Below are 26265 nucleotides of genomic sequence, written 5' to 3' on the forward strand. Positions count from 1 at the left end.
TTTGAACATTACAAAAAATGGCGTACAAATACATTTTAAAACACTCACAGAATTTAAAAGATTTCGCAAATAAAAACTGACATTGAAGTATTTGAAATATTGAATGTCAAGATTAAATTGTCTTAAGCACGTTCGTTACAGCTATACGATAAAAAATTAAAATTATTGCAAATGTAAAAATAAAAACAACAATAAAAGAAAAGTTAGAAGAATAATATTTATTTGATGAATTATTAAGGTTAGTTGTTATTAAGATGAATGTTGGCTATTTTTAATAATTATAAATTTTGTTCAATATGTTACAATATATGTTACTTAACTGCCCAGTGTCCGTTTTATAATTTAAAGTGTTTTTATTTTTATTAATGTAATACATTTCAAGAAATAATCTACTTTTGGCACAGACTGATAACTACAAAAGTAGATTATTTCTTGAAATTTATTACATTAACAAAAATAAAAACACTTTAAATTATAAAACGGACACTGGACAGTTAAGTAACATAATATTGTAACATATTGAACAAAATTTATAAATATTAAAAATAGCCAACATTCATCTTAATAACAACTAACCTTAATAATTCATCAAATAAATATTATTCTTCTAACTTTTCTTTTATTGTTGTTTTTATTTTTACATTTGAAATAATTTTAATTTTTTATCGTATAGCTGTAAGGAACGTGCTTAAGACAACTTAATCTTGACATTCAATATTTCAAATACTTCAATGTCAGTTTTTATTTGCAAAATCTTTTAAATTCTGTGAGTGTTTTAAAATGTATTTGTACGCCATTTTTTGTAATGTTCAAATTGTTTTTAGTTTACTCCCGAGGAAGCTTTTAAATAAATGGCGAAATATTGAGTAATTTAGAAAAAAGAAAGATTTTTATTACAGACCACTTTACCCGATAATTTGAACGTATTTATATATATATATATATATATATATATATATATATATATATATATATATCTATATATATATATATATATCTATATATATATATATATATATATATATCTATATATATATATATATATATATATATATATATATATATATATATATATATATCTGAAACATTACTAGAAAACATTAAGTGGAGAAATATGGTAATAGAGAAAATAAAAATGTATCAGCTACTTGAATACCCTAACAGTTATTCACTATTAAAACAAATATCGAATTAACTTACTCCTTTACAAACATCCTTTGCTTCTTTTGATAACCCCTTTGGATAACTGACATTATGATCTGTAATTGCAGCGAATAATTCTTCTTCGTCTTCTCCATCAAACGGTGGTTGACCAATTAGCATTTCATACAAGAGTACACCATAAGCCCACCAATCGACTGATTTACCATATGGTTGATATAGGATGATCTAAAAAAAAATTATTGTAATAATATTAAAAACAATATAAAAATATTTGTACTGCCAGGATACCTTTTTGCAATGTTACTAACGTTTAATATCGAGTTTAGTAATCCAAAAAACCACTATAGACCTCAATTAATTAACGCAACTGTATTAGCAGCTTTTTCAAACTAACTAAAAATGGTACCTCCCACCGCCATCTTCTTATTCCCCTTTAAGTAATAACATTTTAAGAGCTATTGGAATGATCTTTGAATGGCTTTGTTTTAAAACTAAGATGGTCTTGATGAATAACATTCAGCGGAACTTTTTTTTTAAAGAATAATAAAAAATCGGTATAGATTAAAATAGATATAGGAGACGCTGAATATGTTCTTGAATGTGACGCAAGTAGGTTTATAATTAGGTTAGGAAAGTTATTTCTTGGTACTGATACTACTATGGTAAAAGACTAGGTGGAATTCTTAGGATACTGAGTGTGCGTTCATAACGAGGCGCCGACTCTCGATCAGACTATAGGATGGCATTATATTATCATCGCCACATAAAATAAATGCATTGCAGTGCTATGCTCTAGGCGAGGATACCATGTCATGATCTCCGTAATGAACGCACCCTGACAGGTAAATCTAATAGAGTGAGTATTAGTAGGATTAGATCATTCACGATTTAAATGACACAATAAAAGAGAGTTTTCAAAGCAGCATACTGATACTACTATGGTAAAACACTAGGCGGAGTTCTTAGAATACTGAGTGTGCGTTCATAACGAGGCGCCGACCCTCGATCGGACTACCTATAGGATGGCATTATATTATCATCGCCACGTAAAATAAATGCATTATTTTAAATGCGGGCGTTCACTGTCAGTGCTATGCTCTAGGCGAGGATACCATGTCATGATCTCTATGAGTAAGATTAGATCATTCACGATTTAAATGACAGAATAAAAGAGAGTTTTCAAAGGAGCATGATTGCACTAAAACCGGTTTATAACAAAAGCCTTTAAAAAAAAGGGTATGACATAAATGTTAGTTACTTAAGTAGAGTTATCATAATCTTTATTAGTAACAAATACGTACAAAGATTCGGCTACCCAGCAAATACCTAGAGGTACCGCAGATAATGTTTGATAAAAAGTTATGGTGAAAAATTTAGGCTATCCCTGTTGTCTTAAATGCCTCCACTTTACTCCCAATTACAAATAAAATTTATACATGTGGTTAATTTGAGGTAGACATGATGGTGGCAATCACTGGCGCAGGATATAATATCTTTTTAATTGGTAGTCAGTGATTGTATTAGGTATAGCTATCGTTATCGACAATTAAATTAAAATTAAAATACTATCTAACTAACTAGCAGTTTACGTGAAATGTACATATTATAAATATTTACCTCAGGTGCGATGTAGTCAGGTGTTCCGCAAAAAGTTTTAGTAGTTTTTTCACCGTTGATACCTTCTTTACACATTCCAAAATCAGCTATTTTGATATGGCCATCTTGATCCAAGAGTACATTGTCGAGTTTTAAATCTCGGTAGATAATACCGCGAGAATGAAGGTAGAATAATCCTATTGCTATTTCCGCAGAATAGAATCTAAAAAAAGTCAATTGATTTAGAGAAATAGTTTTAAATATAAAACAAAAGAAAACTAAAATGAATTTTGAGTATAAAAAACTTCTCAAATTATTTAAAAAGCAGTTAAAACCTAGAAACTGCGCTTATCCGTTTAAGACACTTTAATTATATAGACGGGCAGCATGGGTCCGCAGGATCCATTGTTCCAAGTACATGTATATTTTTTATACTTTGAATGTTTTTTTATATTTGAAAGCTTTTAATATTAATCATCATCAGCATAATCATTTAGCCAATCGCATCCACTGCTGGAGATAGGCCTCCCGCAGTTTCTTCCAAAGTTCTCTATATTTGGCAGCATTTAGCCAGTTTCCCGCTACTTATATCATGTCACCGGTCCATCTAATTGGTGGCTGTCCTCGGCTTGTTGTATAGTTTCTGGACCCCCATTCCATAATTCGTCTTCCAATAAGTTCCACTTACGTGTTGTTTGATGACGTCTTGAACGCCTGATATTTGCCTGATTTTTTGGTTTGTTATGTGGTCTCGATACCCAGCATTGCACGTTCGATGGCTCGTTGTGTAACTCGAGTTAGTAGATTTTTGCATCGATTTGAACCCTCTGCTCCATAAGTTTGTATAGGCAAATCATATTGCTTATAAACCTTTAACTTAAAACACATGGGAATTGCACTTCTTAGCATATGGCTTAGTTTTCCAAACGCTGCTTATGTCAGGTCTATTGGTTTTTGTATTTCATGTGATGGATTGTCTCTGTTTGTTTTGAAGTGGTGTTCCAGATATTTGTAAGTGTCCGATTGGTGTATGGTATTATTGTTAGTAGTTATATTTCCACTTATTGTGAGATTTGTCAAAAGTTAATTTTTTTAAAGCTTATTTTTAGTCCTACTCTCTCAGTTAAATATTTCAGCGAATGTATTATAGAAATTTGTGTTGTAAGTTATCTGCGATTCATACCACATCATCCGCAAACCTCACACGCTTTAATCTTTCTTCATCTATATTAATGCCCATATCCTGCCATTGAGTGTTCTTAAAAATTGAGTCTAAAGCTGCTGTTAACTGTAAGCTGTAATCTATTTGGGTTTGCTTTAGTGCTTCCAGTAGCATTTAAAACTCTACACTCTACATAATAAAACAATTTTTTGTATTTGACAAATGCAAGGAAAAGTTGCCTGTTCTTTTTCTTGATAGAAATCAAGTTTATGTGTTAGTGTCTTTTTTAATAGCTTTTAGCTGGTGTAGAGGTCTTTATAAAACACTCTACTTTGCCCTGTTAAACTGTTGTTGCCTTTCCATCTTTGTCTCTCAGCTTTATACAAGCTACATATTTTTTCTCTTTTTCTTATCTTCAAACCTTCGTACTTTGCTACTATTAGAGTAATTCAATTAATATTATATCTTTCTAGATGTTTATTTTTGTGAATGATGCAGTGGTGTTTTCATACATTTTTGTAGCCAATATGGCAAATTCGTGTTTGCGTCTTGTGTTTTATCACAGGAAACTTGTGACATCTTATATGCCTTCCAGATACCAATTTCTGCTGCATAATCATGATGTCTAAACTAGAAAAACCCCTTACCAGTTCTTACTACTAAGCACTTAGACAAGATTTACGAGAGAATTTTTAAGGAAAGCGTCTAAAACACTTAGAGAAATATCTCATCATTTCCAACTTCCAATTAGAATTCAGGGCTAGTCACTATACACATCATGTATTGATAAAAGAAGCAACTTTCACTTCTCAGACAATAATTAACTAACTCCATAGGCAAGCATCTCTTATCGACATCTTTTAAGATGTACAGAAAGTATTCAATCAGGTTCGGCACAAAGTTCTGATTGAAAAACTCCACCAAACCTTGGTGCCCATTCCTTTCCTGAGAATAATTTGATTAATCCTTTATGGTAATGGAAGAGTGCTTTATATGCTGTATAAGACCCAAGCACACCTTGACTCGTCAAGTGATGTAAATGATGTTGACATCAAATATAACAAAAGCATAAATGATATTAATTTTTTTTTACAAATAAAAGGCGGATATTGAGACAATTACTTTCACTCCCGGAGCATCTTCAAAGGTATCTGAAGTCAAGAAACGTTTTTTTACGTGAAAGAAAAGTGACAAATTTTTCAAAAGATGCCCCAATCCTTAGATATAATAGAAGTATAGCCTTCCCAACGATAAGTAATGTGATAGGGGAGGGGCGGTTGTATCTCGGAAATCAACGTGTACCGTGTCGTACTGATTGATGTGTTACTCCATCTTTTGCTCTTTCTTCTCATTCTTCTCATATTTCTTCTACCGAGTGGTAATTTATCTCTTGCTATTTTTAGGCACACTGGTCTCCCCCGTTGCGTTTTTGTGATGATTCCATTCTTTTTTTTTGTTTAGTTTCCACTAATTTATACACTGTACATTACGTTTTCTACTAATGTCTTCACTCTTGTTTTGATCACTTATTACGTACGCTTTCTGTTGTGGTTGTTTTGGGTTTTGTTTATGATGCATGATTATTGGTCTTCCAGTGACTTTCTAAATTCTTGAATTCATCTCAGTGTTAATGTGTAGGTTTCGCCGTATAGTGTTATTAGGGCATTATGCTAGTCTGTTTGATTTTTGTACTTGATATTTCATTATCTTGTCCAGGAACACATAGTTTTTCATAGTTCAATTTTCTTAAAATAAACTTTTTCTGAAAATATTTTTCCACTGAAACGTCCATAAAGCTGGAGGTGTAGATTAAAATCAAAAGTAATAAGTCAAATAAACAGAGAAAACATAAATCGTAAACGTATTTTAAAAAGAATCCCAAATCTTGTGGCTTACTGGATAAACACACCTGCAATCTATTTCGATATATCGACTTAAAATAAACCTTTAACCGATTTTCAAGAACTTTTCTTCCAGTTACACTAATCCCTCTTAATGTCAAATTCTTGGCAAAGGGGAACGAAATATTCCTAAAGTTAGACAACCAGAAATTATGAAATTAAATATTAAATAGTGGTTGTCTGACTTTGTGAAACTTTTTGCTTTCCTCTTGAGGCTTTAAGCGGTTAAACTTTTAACGCCAAAATTAAAGTTTTATGTAATTAATGTCCTGTAAAAATAACAGAAGTTAGACATTGTAATTGCGACATGTTGTTCCCTAAGGGTTGAGCTTAATTTTACATTCTGTTAAGTAGGGAGATTTAGACCGGAACAATGAACTCTAGTAATAATATTAATCTTTTTTCCTTTTTTCTAGTACAGAATTTTCGTTTTATTTTATTTTAACTAATTACTAATAAGCACTATTATTAGGGCGCATGGTAAAGAAAGCAGAAATAAGGTTGTAGCATTTAAGTTTTTTTATCATTTAATCCCACAGTAATAATTTAAAATTAATCTTGGGTTCGTAATAAAACAGTCAGCTATTATACAATAAAAACAGTCGGATATCTTTGTACGTATTTTACCAAATGCTATTAAAATTTTGTACCTAAATGTTACATTTTCAATAGATCTTTTTAGAATGACGATTTAAACATCGCTGTTAACCCATTTTGACCCTCTGGTGTATTCTCGCAAAAGTTATTTCTGATTTTTAAATACAATATTTCCAGTAATTTGGAAATTTTTGTCAATGCTCAGTTTCCAGTGAATTCTTTCAATTTTGAAAATAAGAACTGTAAATTTGTAAAAAATTTGTAAATTTTTTTAATTTTCGTCCTCACTTTTTAGTTTTATATGAACGGATAGTCATTAGAGATATCGTTAATATGGATAATTTGTTATTGACTGCGGATGGTGCGTTTTAGAATCCCTGTGAATTTACTGTTACTGTTCATCATCCAGCCTCAAGAGTCCACTGCTGAACATAGGCCTCTTCCTCATGTTTCCAACCCCGTCTATCTTGCGCCGCTCTTATCCAGTTTTTATTGAGTCTTCTTAAATCGTCAGTCCATCTTGTAGGTGGTCGACCGACGCTTTTCTTGTCTTCCCTTGGCCTCCATTCCAATAACCTCTTTGTCCATCGCCCATCTGTCATTCTGGCTATGTGTCCTGCCCATCTCCATTTTAGTCTGGCTATCTTCTCGATGATGTCAATCACTCCGGTTCTTCTCCTGATGTCTTCGTTGGTTATTCTGTCTCCCAGAGTTATTCCTAACATGGACCGCTCCATTCTTCTCTGCGTGACTCTCAGTTTGGTAGCTGCTGCTTTTGTTAAGGTAAGTGTTTCTGCTCCGTACGTCAAGACTGGGAGGACGCACTGATCAAATACCTTTCTCTTTAGGCATGTGGGCAGCTCACTTTTAAAAGTTTCTCTCAGTTTTCCAAATGCTGCCCACCCAAGGCCGATTCTTCTCTTCAGTTCATGAGTCTGGTTATCCCTGCCAATCATAATTTCATGTCCCAGGTATTTATATCTATCTACAAGTTCTATTTCTTTACCACCAATACTGATGTTCTGGTTGGGTACCAAATTGGGCATGATTTTTGTTTTCGAGATATTTATATTTAAACCTACACTTTCTGTAGCCACAACGAGTTCCTGTACCATCTCTCTTGCCATACCTAGATCTTCAGCTATTATAAGTATATCATCGGCGAAACGTAAGTTGTTTAGATATTCTCCATCTATTTTTATTCCCTTTGTCATCCAATCCAAATTCTTAAAAGCATGTTCTAGCACCGTATTAAAAAGTTTAGGTGACATTGGGTCTCCTTGTCTAACCCCCCGTTCTATTTTTATGCGATTACTGTTAGTATGTAATCTGACAGTGGTTGTTGCCTGCAGGTATAATTTGTATAATAATTTAGTATATCTATAATCTAGCCTGCATTCTTTAAGCGCCTGTAATATTTTGCTTAGCTCAACTGTGTCAAAGGCTTTGTGAAAATCGATAAATATTAGAACTAGAGGTTTATTGTATTCCACTGCTTTCTCTATTAGGGTTTTTATACTTTGTAGATGGTCATTTGTTCCGTAACTTTTTCGGAATCCTGCCTGTTCCCTAGGTTGATAAGTCTCTAATTTTCTTTCCATTCTCTTAACTAGTATTCGCGTAAACAACTTATATATATGGCTGAGGAGGCTAATCGGTCTGTAATTCTCTAAATTTGCTTTGTCTCCTGCTTTGTGTAATAGAATCATAGTAGCGTTGTTCCAGTCTGTTGGAATATTGGCGCTGTGAAGGCAGATATTGAAAAGTTGTTTAATTTTTTCAAGTAATACATCCCCTCCAGTTTTTAGTGCTTCTGATACTATTCCATCTTCACTGGGGGTTCGATTATTTTTCATTTTCTTCAGGGCTTCTTTGATTTATGATTTTGTTATATCGGGCATTAAATCTGATCCTTGGTTTAATACCCCAGTTTTTAGTGTAATTGGAGGTTCCGTATTGTTATCTTTTTTTCTTGATCTATATAACTCTGTGTAGAACTCTTCGACTATTCTTAATATTTCATCTCTGTTCGTTGTTTCTTCTCCAGTTCTGTTTCTCAGTTTGTTAATTTCTATTTTCCCCTTTTGTGCGCTCCTCTTCAAAACTTTCATGTTCTTATTTTGCTCTATTGCCTGTTTTGTTTTTTCTACATTGTAGTTAATTCTGTTACTGTTAATTTATTGCAAATGCTTTTCAATATATTTCTTGTTATAAGATATCCCAAAGTCAAATTGCCATGATTTTTCGCTTGACAACTATGCAAATGTCACAGTTGCCATACTAAAAAATGCCCCGTGAAATGTCTTTGACTTAAACTGGAGGCGTCTTTATGAGAAATTGTGGGCAATTAAAACAAAGAGGAAAGGATGCAAGGAGGTAAATTTTATTTGAATTATGTTTTAAACCGTTTTTAATAAATTTGCATTCTGGTTATTACTGTAATAATATTTCAGTTGTTAGTTAAGTTAACGTAAGTTACGTTAAACACGATTGGACGGTCTGGAAAGACTTGCCACGCGTGTAAGCCGAGAGTGGTTGTAGTTGGTATGCAAGATACCATGGATGCATCCGCGGGCAAGACCTCCCAAAAGGGTTAATGCATTTAGATATATTCTACATACCCTGAATTCAACTCACGCCAGATACGATTCACCTGGTATGGCTTTTGGAGGATTTCCACTCTCACACACAAAAAAAATGATGTTATAACGTATTACCTCCAGTTGACTATCTGATGGACGAAGCAAGTATAAATTAAAAATGTGTGAAAAATAATTCACATTATTAAGGTATCGCAGGTACTTTTGAAACTTAATTGAGTGAGAATCTGGCGCTGATTTTTCTTCATCTGACTGAGAAACACTAATTCTAGAGAAAAAAACGTTTTGAACATGGATCATTATCATTATCATCGTCATAAGAACCAAAATAGGTACGATGTCTATTTACCTGTAAACACATAAATACATATATAGAGTAAAAGTAGTTTCAAAAGTATGAAAAGGCCTTATTATCTATTAATGGATGTTTCGAATTTTACAAAAACCGGTAGACGTCTATTCTGCAATATGTAGATTTTGCAACACTCTGTATATTGTATTATTATTACTTTTATCTACTCACGTGGTCGTAAATAAATAAAACTTCTCATTCCAAAATTATTTTAAAATAATTTAGTTAATATAGAATGCTGTGATTTTGACATTAATTCATAAAAGTATAGTTCATCCCAAACCCTTCTTTCAGTGCGTCGCAGTTGATCAAATTCTCTCTAACGCATTAAGCTAGAAGTAACAGAAAAAAGCGTGAGTCTGTGATTATTATACATAGAACTTAGAAAATTATATATCGTTCACGGGTATTTGCATATTAAAGCGAATTATACTTAGGGATATATAATTGGTTGGAGTTTAGAATACGCTAAATAGATATCCAATTAATGATGCGCATAAATATAATTTGACGCAGATGGTCTCGATAGTGACAGTACTTTGACAATGTCAACTGATAAAATGACAAATTTTCATTCCAGGTTAGTATTTTCAGACATTTTACAGTGAAAATTTAATTTTGTATTTATTGTCATAAAAATATTTTAAATATGCCGAGATATACCGAGAATGAACAAAGACTAATATTAAAATTATTAAATTATTTTCAATTAGAAAAAGAAGCTGGGACAACTTTATTACCAGTTTCTGCCGTTCGTGAAGTAAGTTTTAAATTATTCTAAAAAATATTCATACTAGTAGTTTAAATACTATAAATTTTAGCCATAGTGTTTGTAATAAATAATAATAAATACATAAATAAATCTTAGCTAATTAAACACTTTCCTTGGAATGTATAGAATATGAATTATGACAAACTGTCGTTCCAATATAATGCGCAATAAAAATTTTTATACAGGACGGGACCTCTAATATGTAAGTAAATTAAAAAAAATTTAATTCTTAAAGTTTTTACTCCACATTTTCAAAAAATAACCTTTTCAAATTTAGCCGATTACGATCATCCTTCAACTGTCAGATTGAACTAAAATGTCATGCAATTATTCTCGACATTCTTAAAATCCTATATGACGTCAAAATTAGCGACGCAGTGAAAGAAGGGTTTGGGACAGACTTTAACAATAGCTTGACGTTTATTGAAAAGTTTTGTAAAATAAAATGTATTAAGCGGTCCCTAAACTTAGCAACATATTTGTTGAACTATTTTGTCCAGTTAAGTATGATATACAAGTTCATTTTGCCATAAAAAATGTATGTGCAACATGTTGTGTATAAACAAAATTTGAACGTGTAGGGATAAATACTAAAAATAATTTTTGAAAAAACAAATCGAATGTTTACAGTAAAGATAAGTGTATGATAACAAGATTGAGTGAAATGTTTGTGCACATATGTATGATAGTGCAGAGTAATGGTTTTTATGCTTTTTTAGATTTTAATAGAACACGGTGTCAGTAGAAGTTGGTCGCCTACACGGGCAATCGTGAAAATATATGTTGTCTAAAAAGAAAATGTACGGCCTTATAATTATAGACAGCTGACAAAAAACACAAGAAAACGGTTATTTTTAAAAGAGTGGTATCAGAAAAGGAGTCAGTGTTTGCATTTGAATATGTTAGCCGAATAGCCGAATTAAGGGTTTCAGAAACTTCTCATTGAAAAAATTATTTACGTATGGATGATCACCAATTTATTTTTATTTTAGAATCAATAGAATACCGAATCACAAAACAAAATAGAATAATGAGACAAGCGATCACTGCTGAGGAAAGATTAACAGTTATGTTATGTTTTCTTGCAACAGGAAGATCTTAGAAGGATTTAAAATTTAGTTGTGCTATATCTCCCCAGTCGTTAAAAATAATTATTCATGTAAATGAATGACCTGTAAATGAATATTTACAGGTAATTTTCAAATATACTATATTGGTTGTAATTATTACAAATGAATGAAGTAGACTGCAGAATTAAAAAATAAACAAACGAAAAAAATTATAATTCTCATAAGTGTGTATCGTCTTCACTTGGCAGAGGAGTACTTTCATAACCAGGATTGGCAGAGTGTGGCCCAATATAAATATTAGAACTATATTCACTTATAACAGTTGAAGATGAACAAGATGGCTACGCAGTATAACGTAAAATGATTGCAAGCATATATCCTGTCTGCATAAAAGTGCCAAATTGTGTGGTCGCGTCTATACTAATAATTTGATTCAACACTCCAAAAACAAAGTTTCGTTAATAATTTTTCTTGCCATTGTTTATTCAGTATACTCATCATCCACTTAATTCATCATTTCATAGGTCTTCTGCAAAATTGAAATTTGATTTTATTTTCAATTCTATTATATTTTTTTACTCGTTGCTGTTTGCTGTGGTTCTTGAACAACATTTAAAACAAATTATTTTTTCGTTCTCCGACAAGTCAACAAGAGAGGATTTCAATTGCCAGAAATTTTTAACAATCCTGAAATTTTCCTAAATCTTGCGGAGCATTAGATGGAAAACACATAAAAATTGTTCCGCCACCTGGGTGGAAGTTATTTCTTTAATTATAAAGGATTTCACAGCATTATTATGTTAGCCACAGCCAATGCGAATTATGAATTTATTTTGGTACATATAGGGACAAACGGCAAAGTGTCTGTCTGGGGGTGGTGTTATGGAAAACACTACATTAACAAAAAACTACAACCAGGCCAGCTCAATTTGCCAACGGCACAGCCATTACTTGATTGTAGCAATAAAACTCTTATTCCGTACGTCTTTGTGGCAGATTATGTTATAAATTGTTTGGAATTATTTTTTATACTACACATTTTGCTCTTCAGTTAACAACCAAATAAACAAATTTCGTCGAAGCAGTACACACACAGACTAGTTTGTGAGAACTGTCGTTCCAACGTTCCAAATTGTTGAGCTACACGGATATTTAGGTGTGCGCTGACACGTTTGCACATACAATATTCTCGAGATGTTGTTACGTGTAACAGTGACACAAACAAATCGATCTTAATATTATGTTGGTACAAATAAGCTCAAATAATTTCTGTCTTATAATATGTTTGCGCACAAACATGATACTTAAACTATCTGCATAATCTAGTGATGAATTGTGTTTGTATGGACTGGACTGTGTACTGGTACAATGTTTGATTAAACATATTTTATTTGACTAGTAAGACCATGTAGTTTTAAAACTTGATATTGTGTTATTTGTATGTACAAACAAGGTGAACAAATTTGTTGCTACGTTTGAAGTTCGCTTTAGTAACTCAAGCTGGCAGTTGTTTTATTTTTTAAAAGCTCTACAATAAAGATGGTTTTTAATGAAAAAAATCTAATAACTGTTTTAATGATGGGAGGCTACGGCGATGGAAAAAGATCTTGTAGTAAAGTAGCCCACTTGTCTAATGCTACTTTTCCAAACCATTCTACTATCCATAAGGCGACGGTACAAAAAATTGTAAAGCGCTATAAGGAAACTGGACGAGTGAAAGATGGAATTCGAAGAGGTAGACCAAAAACTGTTATAAATTACAATAAAACTTTAGATTTAAATCAGAGTTTCGTTGCAGATCCACATGCATCCTCAAGCAGAGCTGTACAAATACATGATGTTGGTCATTCTTTAGTCTTGCGTGTATTACATGAGAATTCATTTAACCCCTACAAAAGCCAGTTGTTACAAGAATAGAATTAAATGAAGATGAGTACGATCGTATGTTACAGTTTAGTGAAGTAATGATGAATAAAGTTTTAACTAACTAGAACTTCATTAACAAGATATATTTTTGCGACGAAGGAATACTTAAAATGTGTGGAAATGTAAATCGCTAAAATTTAAGGTACCTATTGGAGTGAGGTAAATCCACATCGGACACGTGAAAACATTACTTAAAGACTACAAAAACTAAATGTATGGTCGGGTATAGTGTGTACTCAGTAAAATGGGTTTTTTATAGATAGAAGGAAATTTAACAAGCTATAATTATAAAATTCTATTTGGAAGTAAAATTTTACCTGCCCTGAAAAACACGTTTGGAGACAATTTTAATGAAATATGGTTTCAGCAAGATGAGGCTGCAGCTCATTTTGGTGTTAATGTTCGGCTATATATTAGATAGTATGAAATAGTCTCCTCGTTCACTGATTTGCAATCTAAAGATTATTGTAGTTAATTTTTATTTAGTCTGTTCAACTTTAGTTGTACTAACTTGAATCAAAAAACTTTCAACATAACAACTTTAAACATAAAACAAAACTTTCCACGGTACGCTGCAATGATAACTCGATTGTTATAGTTTGTAGTACCCATTTAAATATTCTTTTAATCGAAAATGTAAACTGATGCAAGAGAAAAGACAAAAAAAATTCCGTTAGCCAGCCTTAGGTCAGTTTGGTATACAACTTATACATTTGTGACATCAATTTAGATGATACCGGTATCGGAAATTATTGTACCTGAAATTTGGGCAAAATAATTTGGAAATTGTAAATTATGCCAACATAGGAGCATACGGTCTAGGACCAGAAACAGTAGGTGAGATAGACTGGTACAATTCTGCATAGAGCTAACACCTTCTTCAAACAACCTCCTAGAAGGCTATACACTTGGAAATCACCTGCAGTCAGAAAAGATAAAATTGTTAGAAATCAAATTGACTTCATTTTGCTTGAAAACAATTTCATGAAGTATATGAAATATACTTAAACATATCTTGGAGCTGACATTCATATAATTTATAATCGATTTTAGACAAAAAAGGTTTGTTAAAGTTAAAAGGGAATAAATGTCAAGAAAAATAGACATCTTATAACTGAACAACCCTGAAAAGAAAAATGAAATAAGCATCAAGGTTAAGAAAGAAATAGAAATGCTAGAGAACTTGGTACAGACAGATGTAGAAGTAACATGGACTGCACTAAAAACGAAAATCACATAGATACTAGAATTCGACATCGGGTTCCCGAAAAACGACAGAAAACAAGAATGGATAACGCACGAGATCATGGACCTCATGGACATAAGACGAAAACATAAAACAAACCCAACAGAATATAAACGAGTCAATAAAATCATTGGAAAAAAGTGCAGAGAAGCTAAAGAAACTGGATGTCAACAAAATGTCTAGAAATTGAATAACTTTAGGCAAGATACGACACCTTTAATGTCCATAAAGAGTGAATGAAATAACAGGTAGATACATAACGAGACAAGAAACGATATTAAAAATAATAATAATGAGATAATTATAGGTACAGAAGAAAAACTGGAGAGATGAAAAGAATACATTTAGATACTTTTTGACGATGGTAGACCTCGTTCTCCACCATACACGGATGATCGATTAAATGAAAAGATCCAAAAATAAAAGAAGAAGTCCTTTTCAGGCATTATTTTTGCTTCCAAGAAAAAGTCATCCTCATATAAGTTCTCATATATTCTAAGTAGGGGTTTAGATTTTTCATTGGACCCTGCTATTTATTCGGTTTGGCAAACCATAGAGACATACTTTAGTGATATTTATTTTACGATTTGTAGAAACTTATATATGACCCAGGCCACGGTTCCAGGTGGAAAACTTCTCGATTTATGGTTTTAGCGAAATTTTTCCATTTTAATTTTTTGAAGTTAAACCTTCTTCCAAAAAGTACAGTTTCGTATTTAATTGCCGTATTAAAAAGACAGGCTATTGGTCTGTGTTGTGTTTTCCTAACGGGTTTTCAACGATTTTCGTTACTTTATTTTCAATTCCGTCGCTGAAAAATATGTTGTCGGACTTGTAACTTCTTCACCATCTGCCGATATTAAAAGAAGTTTTTGAATGCGTTTGTTTTGGATCATAAATAAGTTTTTGGTGCACGCTTTCCGTAATGAATATAAAATAAAATTACCTTTAATAAAGTGGTGGTAAGTGGTGAGGTAAGTTAAAGCACCATTAAAATTTTCAGTGATTTGAAATTCACAAAAAAGTAAGTTGTTTCTAATAAATAAAGTAATAACAAACAACTTAAGTCAAATTAATATGGCGGGTTGATCGCTTGGGATTAAATGGGTTCCTATACCCTATAAAAACTGATAAAATAAATATATAATAATTAACCTATCCTAACCTCCCGTATCCACAATATTCGTCCGTACTTAGCACTGAATTCTGATCAGAAATGTTTTTATATAAATATATCAAATGAATATAAAAGCAAATCAGCGGTATAACCTCAATGACAAATGACAACTGAGATTTCAGTTCTTGAATTTGAGTATTTTTGAATCTACTAAGCTACTTTATGTAGGTATATATATAATTTTTTGCTGTGCCTTTCTGCTGTTAATTGTCAGTTTCTGATTTAAGATGAAACATTATAAATCACAGAATTGTTAGCTATTATTGGTTTTGTATAAAATATAAAAAATCAAAATAATGCTAGAAAAAAAGAATATTGAACTCAAAACACCACACCTACATATATGTCAAAATTTCTCTACAAATTTTCTTTAGTTTGTTCTTCCATAATATTAAGTTCTTCCTAATTTTTTGCCCAAGAATGTAAAGTAATTTATAAGTACATATTCTGTAAAAGCACTTAACTTAGCTTTTTATAAAGAGAAAAATGTGATGTAATTTAACACTTTAATCAAAACATTAACTTACACAGCGACTGGTTCTTTGAACTTCCCACACTGTTGTATCTGAAACATTAAATCTCCACCATTTACGTACTCCATGACGAAATACAAACGATCCTGCAATATAAGGAGACAAGGAGCTGTTATTAAACACATCATTCACGAAAATAGGACAGTTTATTGTATTTTACTATAAATGGAAATCTTGTCAGTATGAGCTTTAATACGAATCTAATGTGTTGTACTTTTGAGAGAAATTTTTTTAAAAACTGTATTTAAAATAATGATAACATAGATAACGTTTATTAATTAATAAAAAAATATAGCAAAAAATAATTTATTTTAATTATTTATTTGCAAATAATTTTTTACTTTACACAATCTTTTAGAAGAATAATATTACACAATAAGCAAGAATGACATATATTGAAGATCGTATGGAAATCAACAAATAATATTAAGTTAAAAAATTGTTTTCCAGGGTTAGGTGTTTTGTGAATGAATCATACGTTGGAAAATTTTAATCTTTCGTAACCCTCGTAGATAGCTACTTTAGGAGTAGCGAAAGATTCTTGATACATCCTATCTTGGACGGTTACTGTGGCTCTCTTAACCATCTTAATCCAAAAGTACACAATTTTATTTTATACATATCCACGTGCACTTTACTCTGATTTTATATCTGTCTACTTCTTTAAATTCGCGCTGTCAAAGATAGAGTAAGCATAATCTTTCGTAAAACACGCATAAGAACTAGAAAAATTTCTGAATTTTTCCTGTTTCTTTTCATACTTTGTTTCTGTCACCACGTACATATTAACGAAACGGGAAGGTAAGGGAAAAAACTCGTATTTTTATAAAAATCGTTTTTTCTATTTCAGAAAAAATCCATTAGCACTAGAAATTCGTAATCATCCCGAGAATATAAATATAAAGAAAGACCAAGTCTTATCTCCCATCTGGAGACTTTCAATCTTATGCACCGTCACCTGATCGGGCTAGCAGACCCGGGAAGCAAGAACTCCTACCACCTTAAGTGGACAATGCTTCATGCCGATAATTGATGCGGGATATAGGGAGATGCAAGCTAAAACACTATTACACACATAATATATGTCCTCCCATTGAGTATGCAGCAAATATTTACTCGTTATCTAGTCACGACTTTGCACAAAGTTTGCTAACTTTAGAAAGGGGTATTCTGCTTAGAGTTAATTGCACACGACAAGACTGCTCCTCTGCCCAAATACATCACTTATAAAAAATCCCAATAATACATAAGAGGATTTTATCATCATTATCTTTGCCTTTACCTCTATGCGGAATCGACTTCCCTAATTACTTTAGTCCATAAGTTTCTATCTTGGGACATATCTGTCATATCATTACTGACCTGTCCTGCCTAAGCGTCTCCCCTAGATCTTCTTCGGTCTTCCTCTCCCACTCATTCCAGGAACACGCAGATCACCAATTCTTCGTATTGGGTGATTAATGTCTCGACGTTGAACATAACCAAACCATCTTAATCTATGCTCTCTCATTTTTGCAACAATTGGTGCCATCCCTAGACTTCCCTTTAAATACTCATTCTTAATTTTATTTTGTTTTATCACTCCACTAATCTATTTAAATTTTCTAATTTTCGCCATATGAATACTGTGGGGGCCTTGTAACTGGCTCCCTATATTCGAGGGTTGGAAATCTTTTGATTCCAAGCCTTACTTCAAAGGACTTGTGAATGGATGTATCTCCATAGGTTTGGTTCTTCAGTGACCGTTGAAGGATAAGGATTGTTAATTTGAGCAAATATAGCTCCAGAGAAATAAAATCACCTTTAGTTTATCGATTTATAATTAACTTATTTTTAGAGTAGACAAGCCTCAACACGGCTCTAGCTGACTATACAGTATCAAATAATTCTTTCTTTATCACACGTAAAAGAGAAAACCGTATTTATGAGAAAAATGCCCGATTTCGGCGTAGAGAAATATTTTGTATATGAATTGAGAGTGTTGCCTCAAGGGCGTGTGAGAACGAACTAACAAATAATACTTGGTGCGTAAAAGTGTAGATTACCCCTCTTGTATTTAGGTGTGAAAACTATTTAAGAGGCTGTGGTGGCGCCAACAAGTCGGCTATCCCGAGCAAACTTCATAAAGTGACTATTTTACTTACTCTACACTAAGAAAAGTGTAAAGAACTATATTTTTATTTTATATTTTAAAATGATATGTTCATTTCTGGAACATAGACTGCCCGCGTTGAAGTATTTACTTCAAAACGAAAGAAAGAGTGATTTGAGGAAGTAAGCAAACTTAACTTAAATGTAATTTAAGAAATAACTATTCCTAAACTAGAGTAATACATATAAATGTGACAAAATTTAAAATTTTAATTTTCTACTTTGTCCACAGGAAGAGGACAGAGTTTTGTAATGGGTCTGTTAAAATATCCATCTCTAGTCTTTATTTTAACACTACGGACCTTATCGTCCTTACCAGTAAACAATTCAACAATTCTTGCCAATGGCCAGTGTAGGGGTGGAACTTTATCTTCCTTTAATAGAACTAAGTCGTTAACTTCAAGATTCTTCTGTGGTGTTAACCACTTGGGGCGATTCTGAAGTTGATTAAGGTAATCAATTTTCCAGCGTTTGGCAAATGATTGCTGAATCTTCATGTAGTTTTGCCAAATTGTTAATTTATTGTCAGGTATTTCCGTCACTATCTCTTCAGGAAATGACGTAATTGATTTTCCTATTAGGAAATGTCCTGGAGAAAATGTGTTAAAGTCATTTGGATCATTTGACATAGCACAAAGAGGGCGTGAGTTTAGTACGGCTTCTTTGTGCGAGAACTGTGCTAAAGGCTTCAAAAGTTAAAGTGGTATTGCCTAAAAGCCTTAAAATGTGATATTTGGCACTTTTTATGGCTGCCTCCCAAATTCCACCATGATGCGGAGAATGGGCTACAATAAATTTCCATTGGATTTCAGAAGAGGAGAGAAAATTGAATATGGACTCAGAGGTTTCCGTTTGTTTAAGAAATAGTGCAACTTCCCTCAACTGATTTCTAGCTCCTAGAAAATTAGTGGCGTTATCTGAGTAGATAATTTGTGGACAGCCTCTCCTACTGATGAATCTTTTTAAAGCAAGTAAGAAACTTTCGGTGGAGAGACCTGTGACTAATTCGATGTGCACTGCACGAGTAACCATACATACGAAAAACGCTATGTAGGATTTTATTTTTGGAGCCTTTCTTAAATTGGAGCTTTTTATAAGAAATGGACCACCAAAGTCTAGACCAACATTGGTAAATGGAGGGGAGAAACATGAACGTTCCCGTGGTAAATCAGCCATTAACTGTGTGGCTGTCTTTGCTTTAAATTTAAAACAATCGTGACATTTATTAATTATTCTTTTAGTTTCTTTGAGACCATTTAGACACCAATATCTTAAACGAAAATTGGAAAGAGTATTTTGAGGGCCTGCATGACATAATCTTATATGTTCTCTATGCAGCATTAATTTTACTATGTGATTATGAGAGGGTAGGAGTAATGGGTACTTCTGTTCATATGGGACGTCTGAGTACCTTAGACGACCACCTACACGAATCATTTGCTGATTATCTATGAATGGGTTGAGTTTTAAAATTGTTCTATTTGAAATTATCTCCTTATTTTTAAGACAAGAAAATTCTCGAAAAAAGTGTGCCTTTTGCAAAAGTTTTATTATTAAATTTTCAGCATTTTTTAATTCTGAAACAGAGAAGGGTCCAACATATTTTTCATTTGGAAACTTGAAATTGTGAATATACCTGAGAATAAGTGTTATACTGCGTTGTAGTTTTGAGAAGTTTGAAAATTTGAGAGATAAATTTTCAATAAAACTTATTGGACTTTCTTGTGCTAGATGAACTATTTTCTTTTCCTCGGGTATTTTACTTACATTTGGTTTTGAATCATAAGAAGTTAAATCTAAGTCATAATTAAGTAGAAATGAGGGACCTTGAAACCAAAATTTTGAGTTTAGAAGTTCAGGAGCAGACATGCCTCTTGACGCAATATCTGCGGGGTTTTGTTTTGACTTTATATATCGCCACTTAAATTGTGGGTTTCCTTGTATTTAAGAAACTCTATTTGCAACAAACTGTGACCATCTCGAGCTATGTGAGCCTAACTAAGCAAGTACGATTTCTGAGTCCGTCCAGCAGTTTATTGAGTCTATTTGAGTTAATTTATTATTTAGAATTTCAACTATTCTTTTAGTGAGTTTGCTGCATAAAACAGCACCCATAAGTTCTAACTTAGGTAAAGTTAATGTTTTTATTGGAGCTACCCTACTTTTAGAGGTGATGAGTGTGGAAGAGACATTCCTTGAGCTATAAGTAACTTCACTAGCAATTTCACTAGCGTCGGAAAATGCGTGGATTTGTATACTACATACATAATTTTCAATAAAAAAAGGTCTGTGAATTTTTAAATGTTTTAGTGCTGAAATATGTTTGAGAAAATTTACCCATTCATTTAAGAGTGTAGAGTCTAAACTTTCATTCCACTGAATTTTTGAAAGCCAAATTTTTTGCATTACTATTTTTGCAGTTACTATTACAGGATTAATTAATCCCTTGGGGTCGAAAAAACTTGCGATTATCGAGAGCACTTGTCTCTTAGTGTAGGAATCTTTTATTTCGATTTCTGGTACTGAAATAGAGAAACTATCTAATTTAGAGTCCCAACAAAGACCTAATATTTTATTAGAATGATTTTCTGGAGATATGACATACGTGGAGTCAGTTGAAAATTGTGAAATATTTTCTAAAAATTGTGGTGAATTTGAACACCATTTGTGAAGAGATATGCCTGCCTTTTGTAGCAGTGCAGTGATTTGCTCATGCGCAAGTGTGAGTGTTTCAATACTATTTGTACCATATAATATGTCATCAATATAGCAAAAATTAATGAGCATATCATGAGCGAGAGGATATTCTTCCTTATGCATGTTTGCAAGTTCAATTAAACATCGTGTGCTAAGGAAGGTAGCTGGTTTCGTTCCATAGGTAACCGTTTCCAATTGTATACATTTTAACGGCTCCGAGGGAGAGTTGCGCCACAAAATATTTAATAAGAAAGTTTGGTTGGGGTTTATTCTGATTTGTCTAAACATCTTTTTTATATCAGATGTGAATACATACTTGAAGAGTCTAAAGTTGATTAAAGTGTCAAATAGTTCTGGTTGTGTGGTATAACCCTTTAACATAATATCATTAAGGCTAAAACCAGAAGTGGTTTTCATGGATGCGTCAAAAACTACGCGCAAACGAGTTGTGAGAGAAGTGTCTTTTTCTACACTGTGGTGAGGCAAGAAATATTTGTTTTCTGAGTGTACATTCTGCAGAGACAACGGAACATATTTTGCATGTCCTAATTCAACATACTCGTCTATAAAAGATTTATATTGTTTGTAAAGAGAATCATTTTTTGAGAATTTGTTCTCCAAATTTAGAAATCGCCTTCTCGCCATTTGGAAAGAGTCGCCCAATTTATTATTTTCATTAGGCGTGCATAGGGGTAAATCTACTTGGAACTGTCCATTCGGTAGGATTTGTGTTGTGGCTTTAAATATTTTCTCAGCCTTCTCATCATCAGGACTTAAATGCTTTATTTCGGGAACTTCTTCAATGTCCCAAAACCTTTGGAGAAGATTATTTATATTTTCTTCTTCAGTGTGAGATTGAACAAATAAAGAAATATGATTCGAGTGTGAATAGTTACAGTTTGAGTGAGAGTACATCTTTTTCTTAGATGAAACTTGTGGAGATAGGTTACCGAACATGACATATCCTAAATGAGTGTTTTAAAGCACTGGAAGACCTGCTCCAATATGAATTAAACCATCCTTTAATAGATCACAGTAAATTTCTGCACCTAATAAGAGATCGATTCTCCCTGGGGAGGAGTAAGAGGGATCACTGAGCTTTATGCCATCTGGTATTTTTATTTTGCTACGATCTAGAGGTACCTGAGGTATTTTACACGTAATATCCAAAACTGCACATGATACTTCAAATTTCATATCATTGTTTTTATATGGGAAAAATTCAATGTTTACCATTTCATTTGAGATGGAACAATTTTGAGAGATTGTGGAAATTTGTAATCTTTTATTAGTGGTAGAGTAATTTAGTTTATTTACTAAATCCTTTGTTGCAAAGCTCGATTGAGATCCATTATCGAGAAGACATCTTGCGTGTACAGGTTGTCCACTTTTAGAGTAAATTGTTACCAGCGCTGTGGCTAGCAAAACTTCGTTTTTTGGATTGAAAGTGGAGAGAGAAGAGATGCAAGATGAATTTTGACTTTGTGTGTCTGAGAGTAGACAATATTCATTTGTCTGAGTGCTTAAGTGAGTAGAAGTGTTTGGTGATTCAGTATATGAATGTGGAGAATTAATTCTTTGAGTAACTTGGGCATTATTACTCCTTTGAGGAACATGAAAATGACTTTGAGAGATATGTGGTGCACTATGGCGAGTTTGTGAATCACCCTGTATACTTGCGGAGGATTGAGAGGTTTGTGGGAGAGAATAAATTATTTTGATGAGTGTGAGAAAAATTATTTTCTTCATGCAGAAGTGTATTGTGCTTTTATTGCAAATTTTACATGTGTATTTAGAGATGCATTTATCAGTAAAATGCTTAGTGCCAAAACAGTTTCTGCAAAGCTGTGCTTGCTTTACAAAATTAAACCTTTCTCGAGAATTTGTGTCTTTAAATAAGTTACACTGATATATTTTATGACCAGTTTGTTTACAAAATATGCAATTTTCATAGCTAGATTTATTATTATTTATAGTGGAAATATGAGCAGTTTTTTGAGTGACTTTATTATTAAACTTTGACTGAGTTTCAGTGTAATTAAGTTTCTCTAAAACATCACATCTTTTTTCTAGAAATTCAAAAAATTCTTAGAACCTATTTCATATTCAAAAGCCTTGTGAGAAGCAAAATCTATTTTTTCTAAAAATATTTCTATTAAAAGGAGGTCCCAATGTTCAATTGGAACTTCGAGATTACTAAGAGCTTGAAGCGTTTGCTTTGTGTGTACAAGAAAATCTCTTAGTACCTGAGGAGTGCATTTAACTAGAGATTGAGACTTTAACAGCTTTTTTATAAGAGTACTAATCACTCGTGATTTGTCATCATATCTTTCTTTTAGGGTTTTTATAGCGATAGCAAAATTTGCATCTACTACTTCGATGCTGCTAATTAAGTTTAAAGGTTCTCCTTTGAGGAAGGATTTTAAATATATAAACTTTTGTACATTATTTAAACTTGAATTGTTTGTGATCAGAGTTTCAAATAGTTGAAAAAATTCATTGAATTCTGAGAAATTTCCGGTAAAGGTTTTCATGCTAATTTCAGGCAGCCTCGCACTGGAAACAGCATTATTATTTGAGCTAGGTACTTTATTTTCTGTTAAATTTAATTCTATTATTTTTCTTTGCAAACCTTTGAGTGTGTTGAAGTATGTTTCTTCAACATTTGCTCGATCATCTGATTGTTGGTCGCTGTCATCAGTCTGTTCGATTTCTAATTGAATTTGTTCATATTGTGTGAAAAAATTAAAAAGTTTTTCTTTCCTATTTTCAAAATCAAGTATTTCGTTTTCTGTGTCTTTATTGACTATAAACCATTCTGAGATACGTGTAATTGATGCTTTAAGTGATTTGCGCTTTTTCTTTAAAGCTTCCATTTTTTATTTAAAAGTGAATTTATTTGCAAATATATGCTGAGCGAGAAATAAGAGTGAATGATTTTGTTTAGTGTAAATGTCTTTTTCAACTAAGACGCGATTTTAATTTTAATAGAGTATTTTTACTAGAGTGATAAATAAATATTTTTCTTGAGAGCGGGCTGTGAGACAATCTGTATAATAAATAATTGTCAGCTATCTTTAGCGATATTGAGAAGAAAGATCTGTTGTCAAATCAAAGCCATTAGTTAATATAAATATTAATAAATAAATAAAGTCGAGACAAATATCTACCAATATAAATCATGTGCATGCAGTGACTATAGAAAATATAGAAAGAGTTTTAACCTCACCAAATGTTTTTCAAGTATCCAATTTAATTACCGCTGTCGCTTACCAGCACATAACGCACTTTTCACAAAACACACGTGTCTAATCTTGAACGAAGGTCAACTTGTGCAATCTTTCTTCTAGGGACGAGAAACCATTATTCTTTCTTCCTGTTGCTCTCCGGCGTGTGTAATCCTTTTCTTTCTTCAGTCCTGTTTCATCAAATAATCTGTGCTCGATAGGACCACGAATGAGTGGGAGCCTTGTTACTGGCTCCCTATATGAGAGGGTTGGAAATCTTTTGATTCCAAGCCTTACTTCAAAGGACTTGTGAATGGATGTATCTCCATAGGTTTGGTTCTTCAGTGACCGTTGAAGGATAAGGATTGTTAATTTGAGCAAATATAGCTCCAGAGAAATAAAATCACCTTTAGTTTATCGATTTATAATTAACTTATTTTTAGAGTAGACAAGCCTCAACACGGCTCTAGCTGACTATACAGTATCAAATAATTCTTTCTTTATCACACGTAAAAGAGAAAACCGTATTTATGAGAAAAATGCCCGATTTCGGCGTAGAGAAATATTTTGTATATGAATTGAGAGTGTTGCCTCAAGGGCGTGTGAGAACGAACTAACAAATAATACTTGGTGCGTAAAAGTGTAGATTACCCCTCTTGTATTTAGGTGTGAAAACTATTTAAGAGGCTGTGGTGGCGCCAACAAGTCGGCTATCCCGAGCAAACTTCATAAAGTGACTATTTTACTTACTCTACACTAAGAAAAGTGTAAAGAACTATATTTTTATTTTATATTTTAAAATGATATGTTCATTTCTGGAACAAATACATTGGCCCTATTTTTTTAACTGCATAACATTCAGTTCCGTACATCATACCTGATCTTATGACTGTTTTAGAGAATTTTCCCTTCAGCTTCATTGGAGTTTGTCGGTCACACAACACACCACTAGCTTCCTTTTACTTCATTCATCCAACCCTAATTTTACTGCATGCATCTCCATCTATTCCCCATTACTAATTGGTTTAAATTAATAGTAAAAATATCCGAAAGGAAATATTCAAAATAAGTAACTTCACATTAATTTAATGTAAAGGGTAAAATTTTGACTTTTAACAAAACAAGATGTGGAATTATTACTTACTTAAAACATTTACAAAAAAAACTTATTGCACTTTACGTCAAACTCCTTAAAGCCTTTACTTTAACTATAAAATATTTTATGTCATACTAGTTTACAATTGTGTTTTTATTGCTTAGTTACCAACTACGTAATAGTGTACTTTATGGTCCGCACGGGCGTAAAGATACAAACAAAAAGATAACTTATTATAAACATCTTTGACAGCATTTCCGTAGCGTAGAAACATAACACGGACGATAGAATGTCTACTAGTAAATATATTGTCAAAATGAAATTGAATTTTCGGATTTTTTAGAACGTATTTATTTGTAGATGCAATATCGAAGTAGTATGACATAAAAGTTTGTATACACCGCGGGTATTATTATATGTATGCCCTCGGGCGACTTACAAACCCTCGGGCCAGAGGCCCTCGGGTTTGACACATCGTCGTCCTCTGGGCATAAACATCTATTTAATACCCTTGCTACATAAATAACTATTTTAAACTTAAAATTAATTGACAAAATACCGACTATTATGTAGTTTTAACTGAAGAATAACATATTAAATATTTAATCAAAAATAGCAACCACGTCTGAGTCAAGCCAAAATTATCAGTCAAATGAGTTGGAAGATGCCAAAAAGCCAAAACATGGTTTATAGTCATCTTTGTACATTAATTGCAAATTACACACTAGAGTGGACCGAAAAAAACTTGTTTGTTTATTTCGTGTTGCTATACCGCGGAAAAGTTGCTACTAGGATAGAGTTTTAAACTACAAGAAGATTTTTTTCAAATTGGTTGGTATCTTCCGCTCGCGCATTGGTCGTAAAGTTTAAAAACATTGGTCGTTTTTGAATTTTTTTTTTTTTTAACACAAAAATATTTTATTCCGTTTTTCTATACCACGTATATCTTTCCTTGAGGGGTCATGATTAAAATAAAGCAAAGAAAAAAAAAGATATAT

General features: G+C 32.5%; 1 protein-coding gene across 1 annotated transcript in view; it reads right to left on the reverse strand.

Annotated features, from left to right (window-relative positions):
• The window catches only part of LOC140450179 (protein kinase C, brain isozyme-like), a 651237-nt gene that overhangs the window by 25162 nt on the left and 599810 nt on the right, over positions 1 to 26265 (reverse strand). The window contains exons 10-12 of the mRNA XM_072543635.1: positions 16091 to 16182; positions 2782 to 2983; positions 1201 to 1389 (exon numbers count right to left, since the gene is read on the reverse strand). Coding sequence (XP_072399736.1) covers positions 1201 to 1389; positions 2782 to 2983; positions 16091 to 16182 — 483 coding nt within the window. The remainder of the gene's footprint in view (positions 1 to 1200; positions 1390 to 2781; positions 2984 to 16090; positions 16183 to 26265) is intronic.

This window comes from Diabrotica undecimpunctata, chromosome 9 (genome assembly GCF_040954645.1).
Source record: "Diabrotica undecimpunctata isolate CICGRU chromosome 9, icDiaUnde3, whole genome shotgun sequence".
Lineage (NCBI taxonomy): Eukaryota > Metazoa > Arthropoda > Insecta > Coleoptera > Chrysomelidae > Diabrotica > Diabrotica undecimpunctata.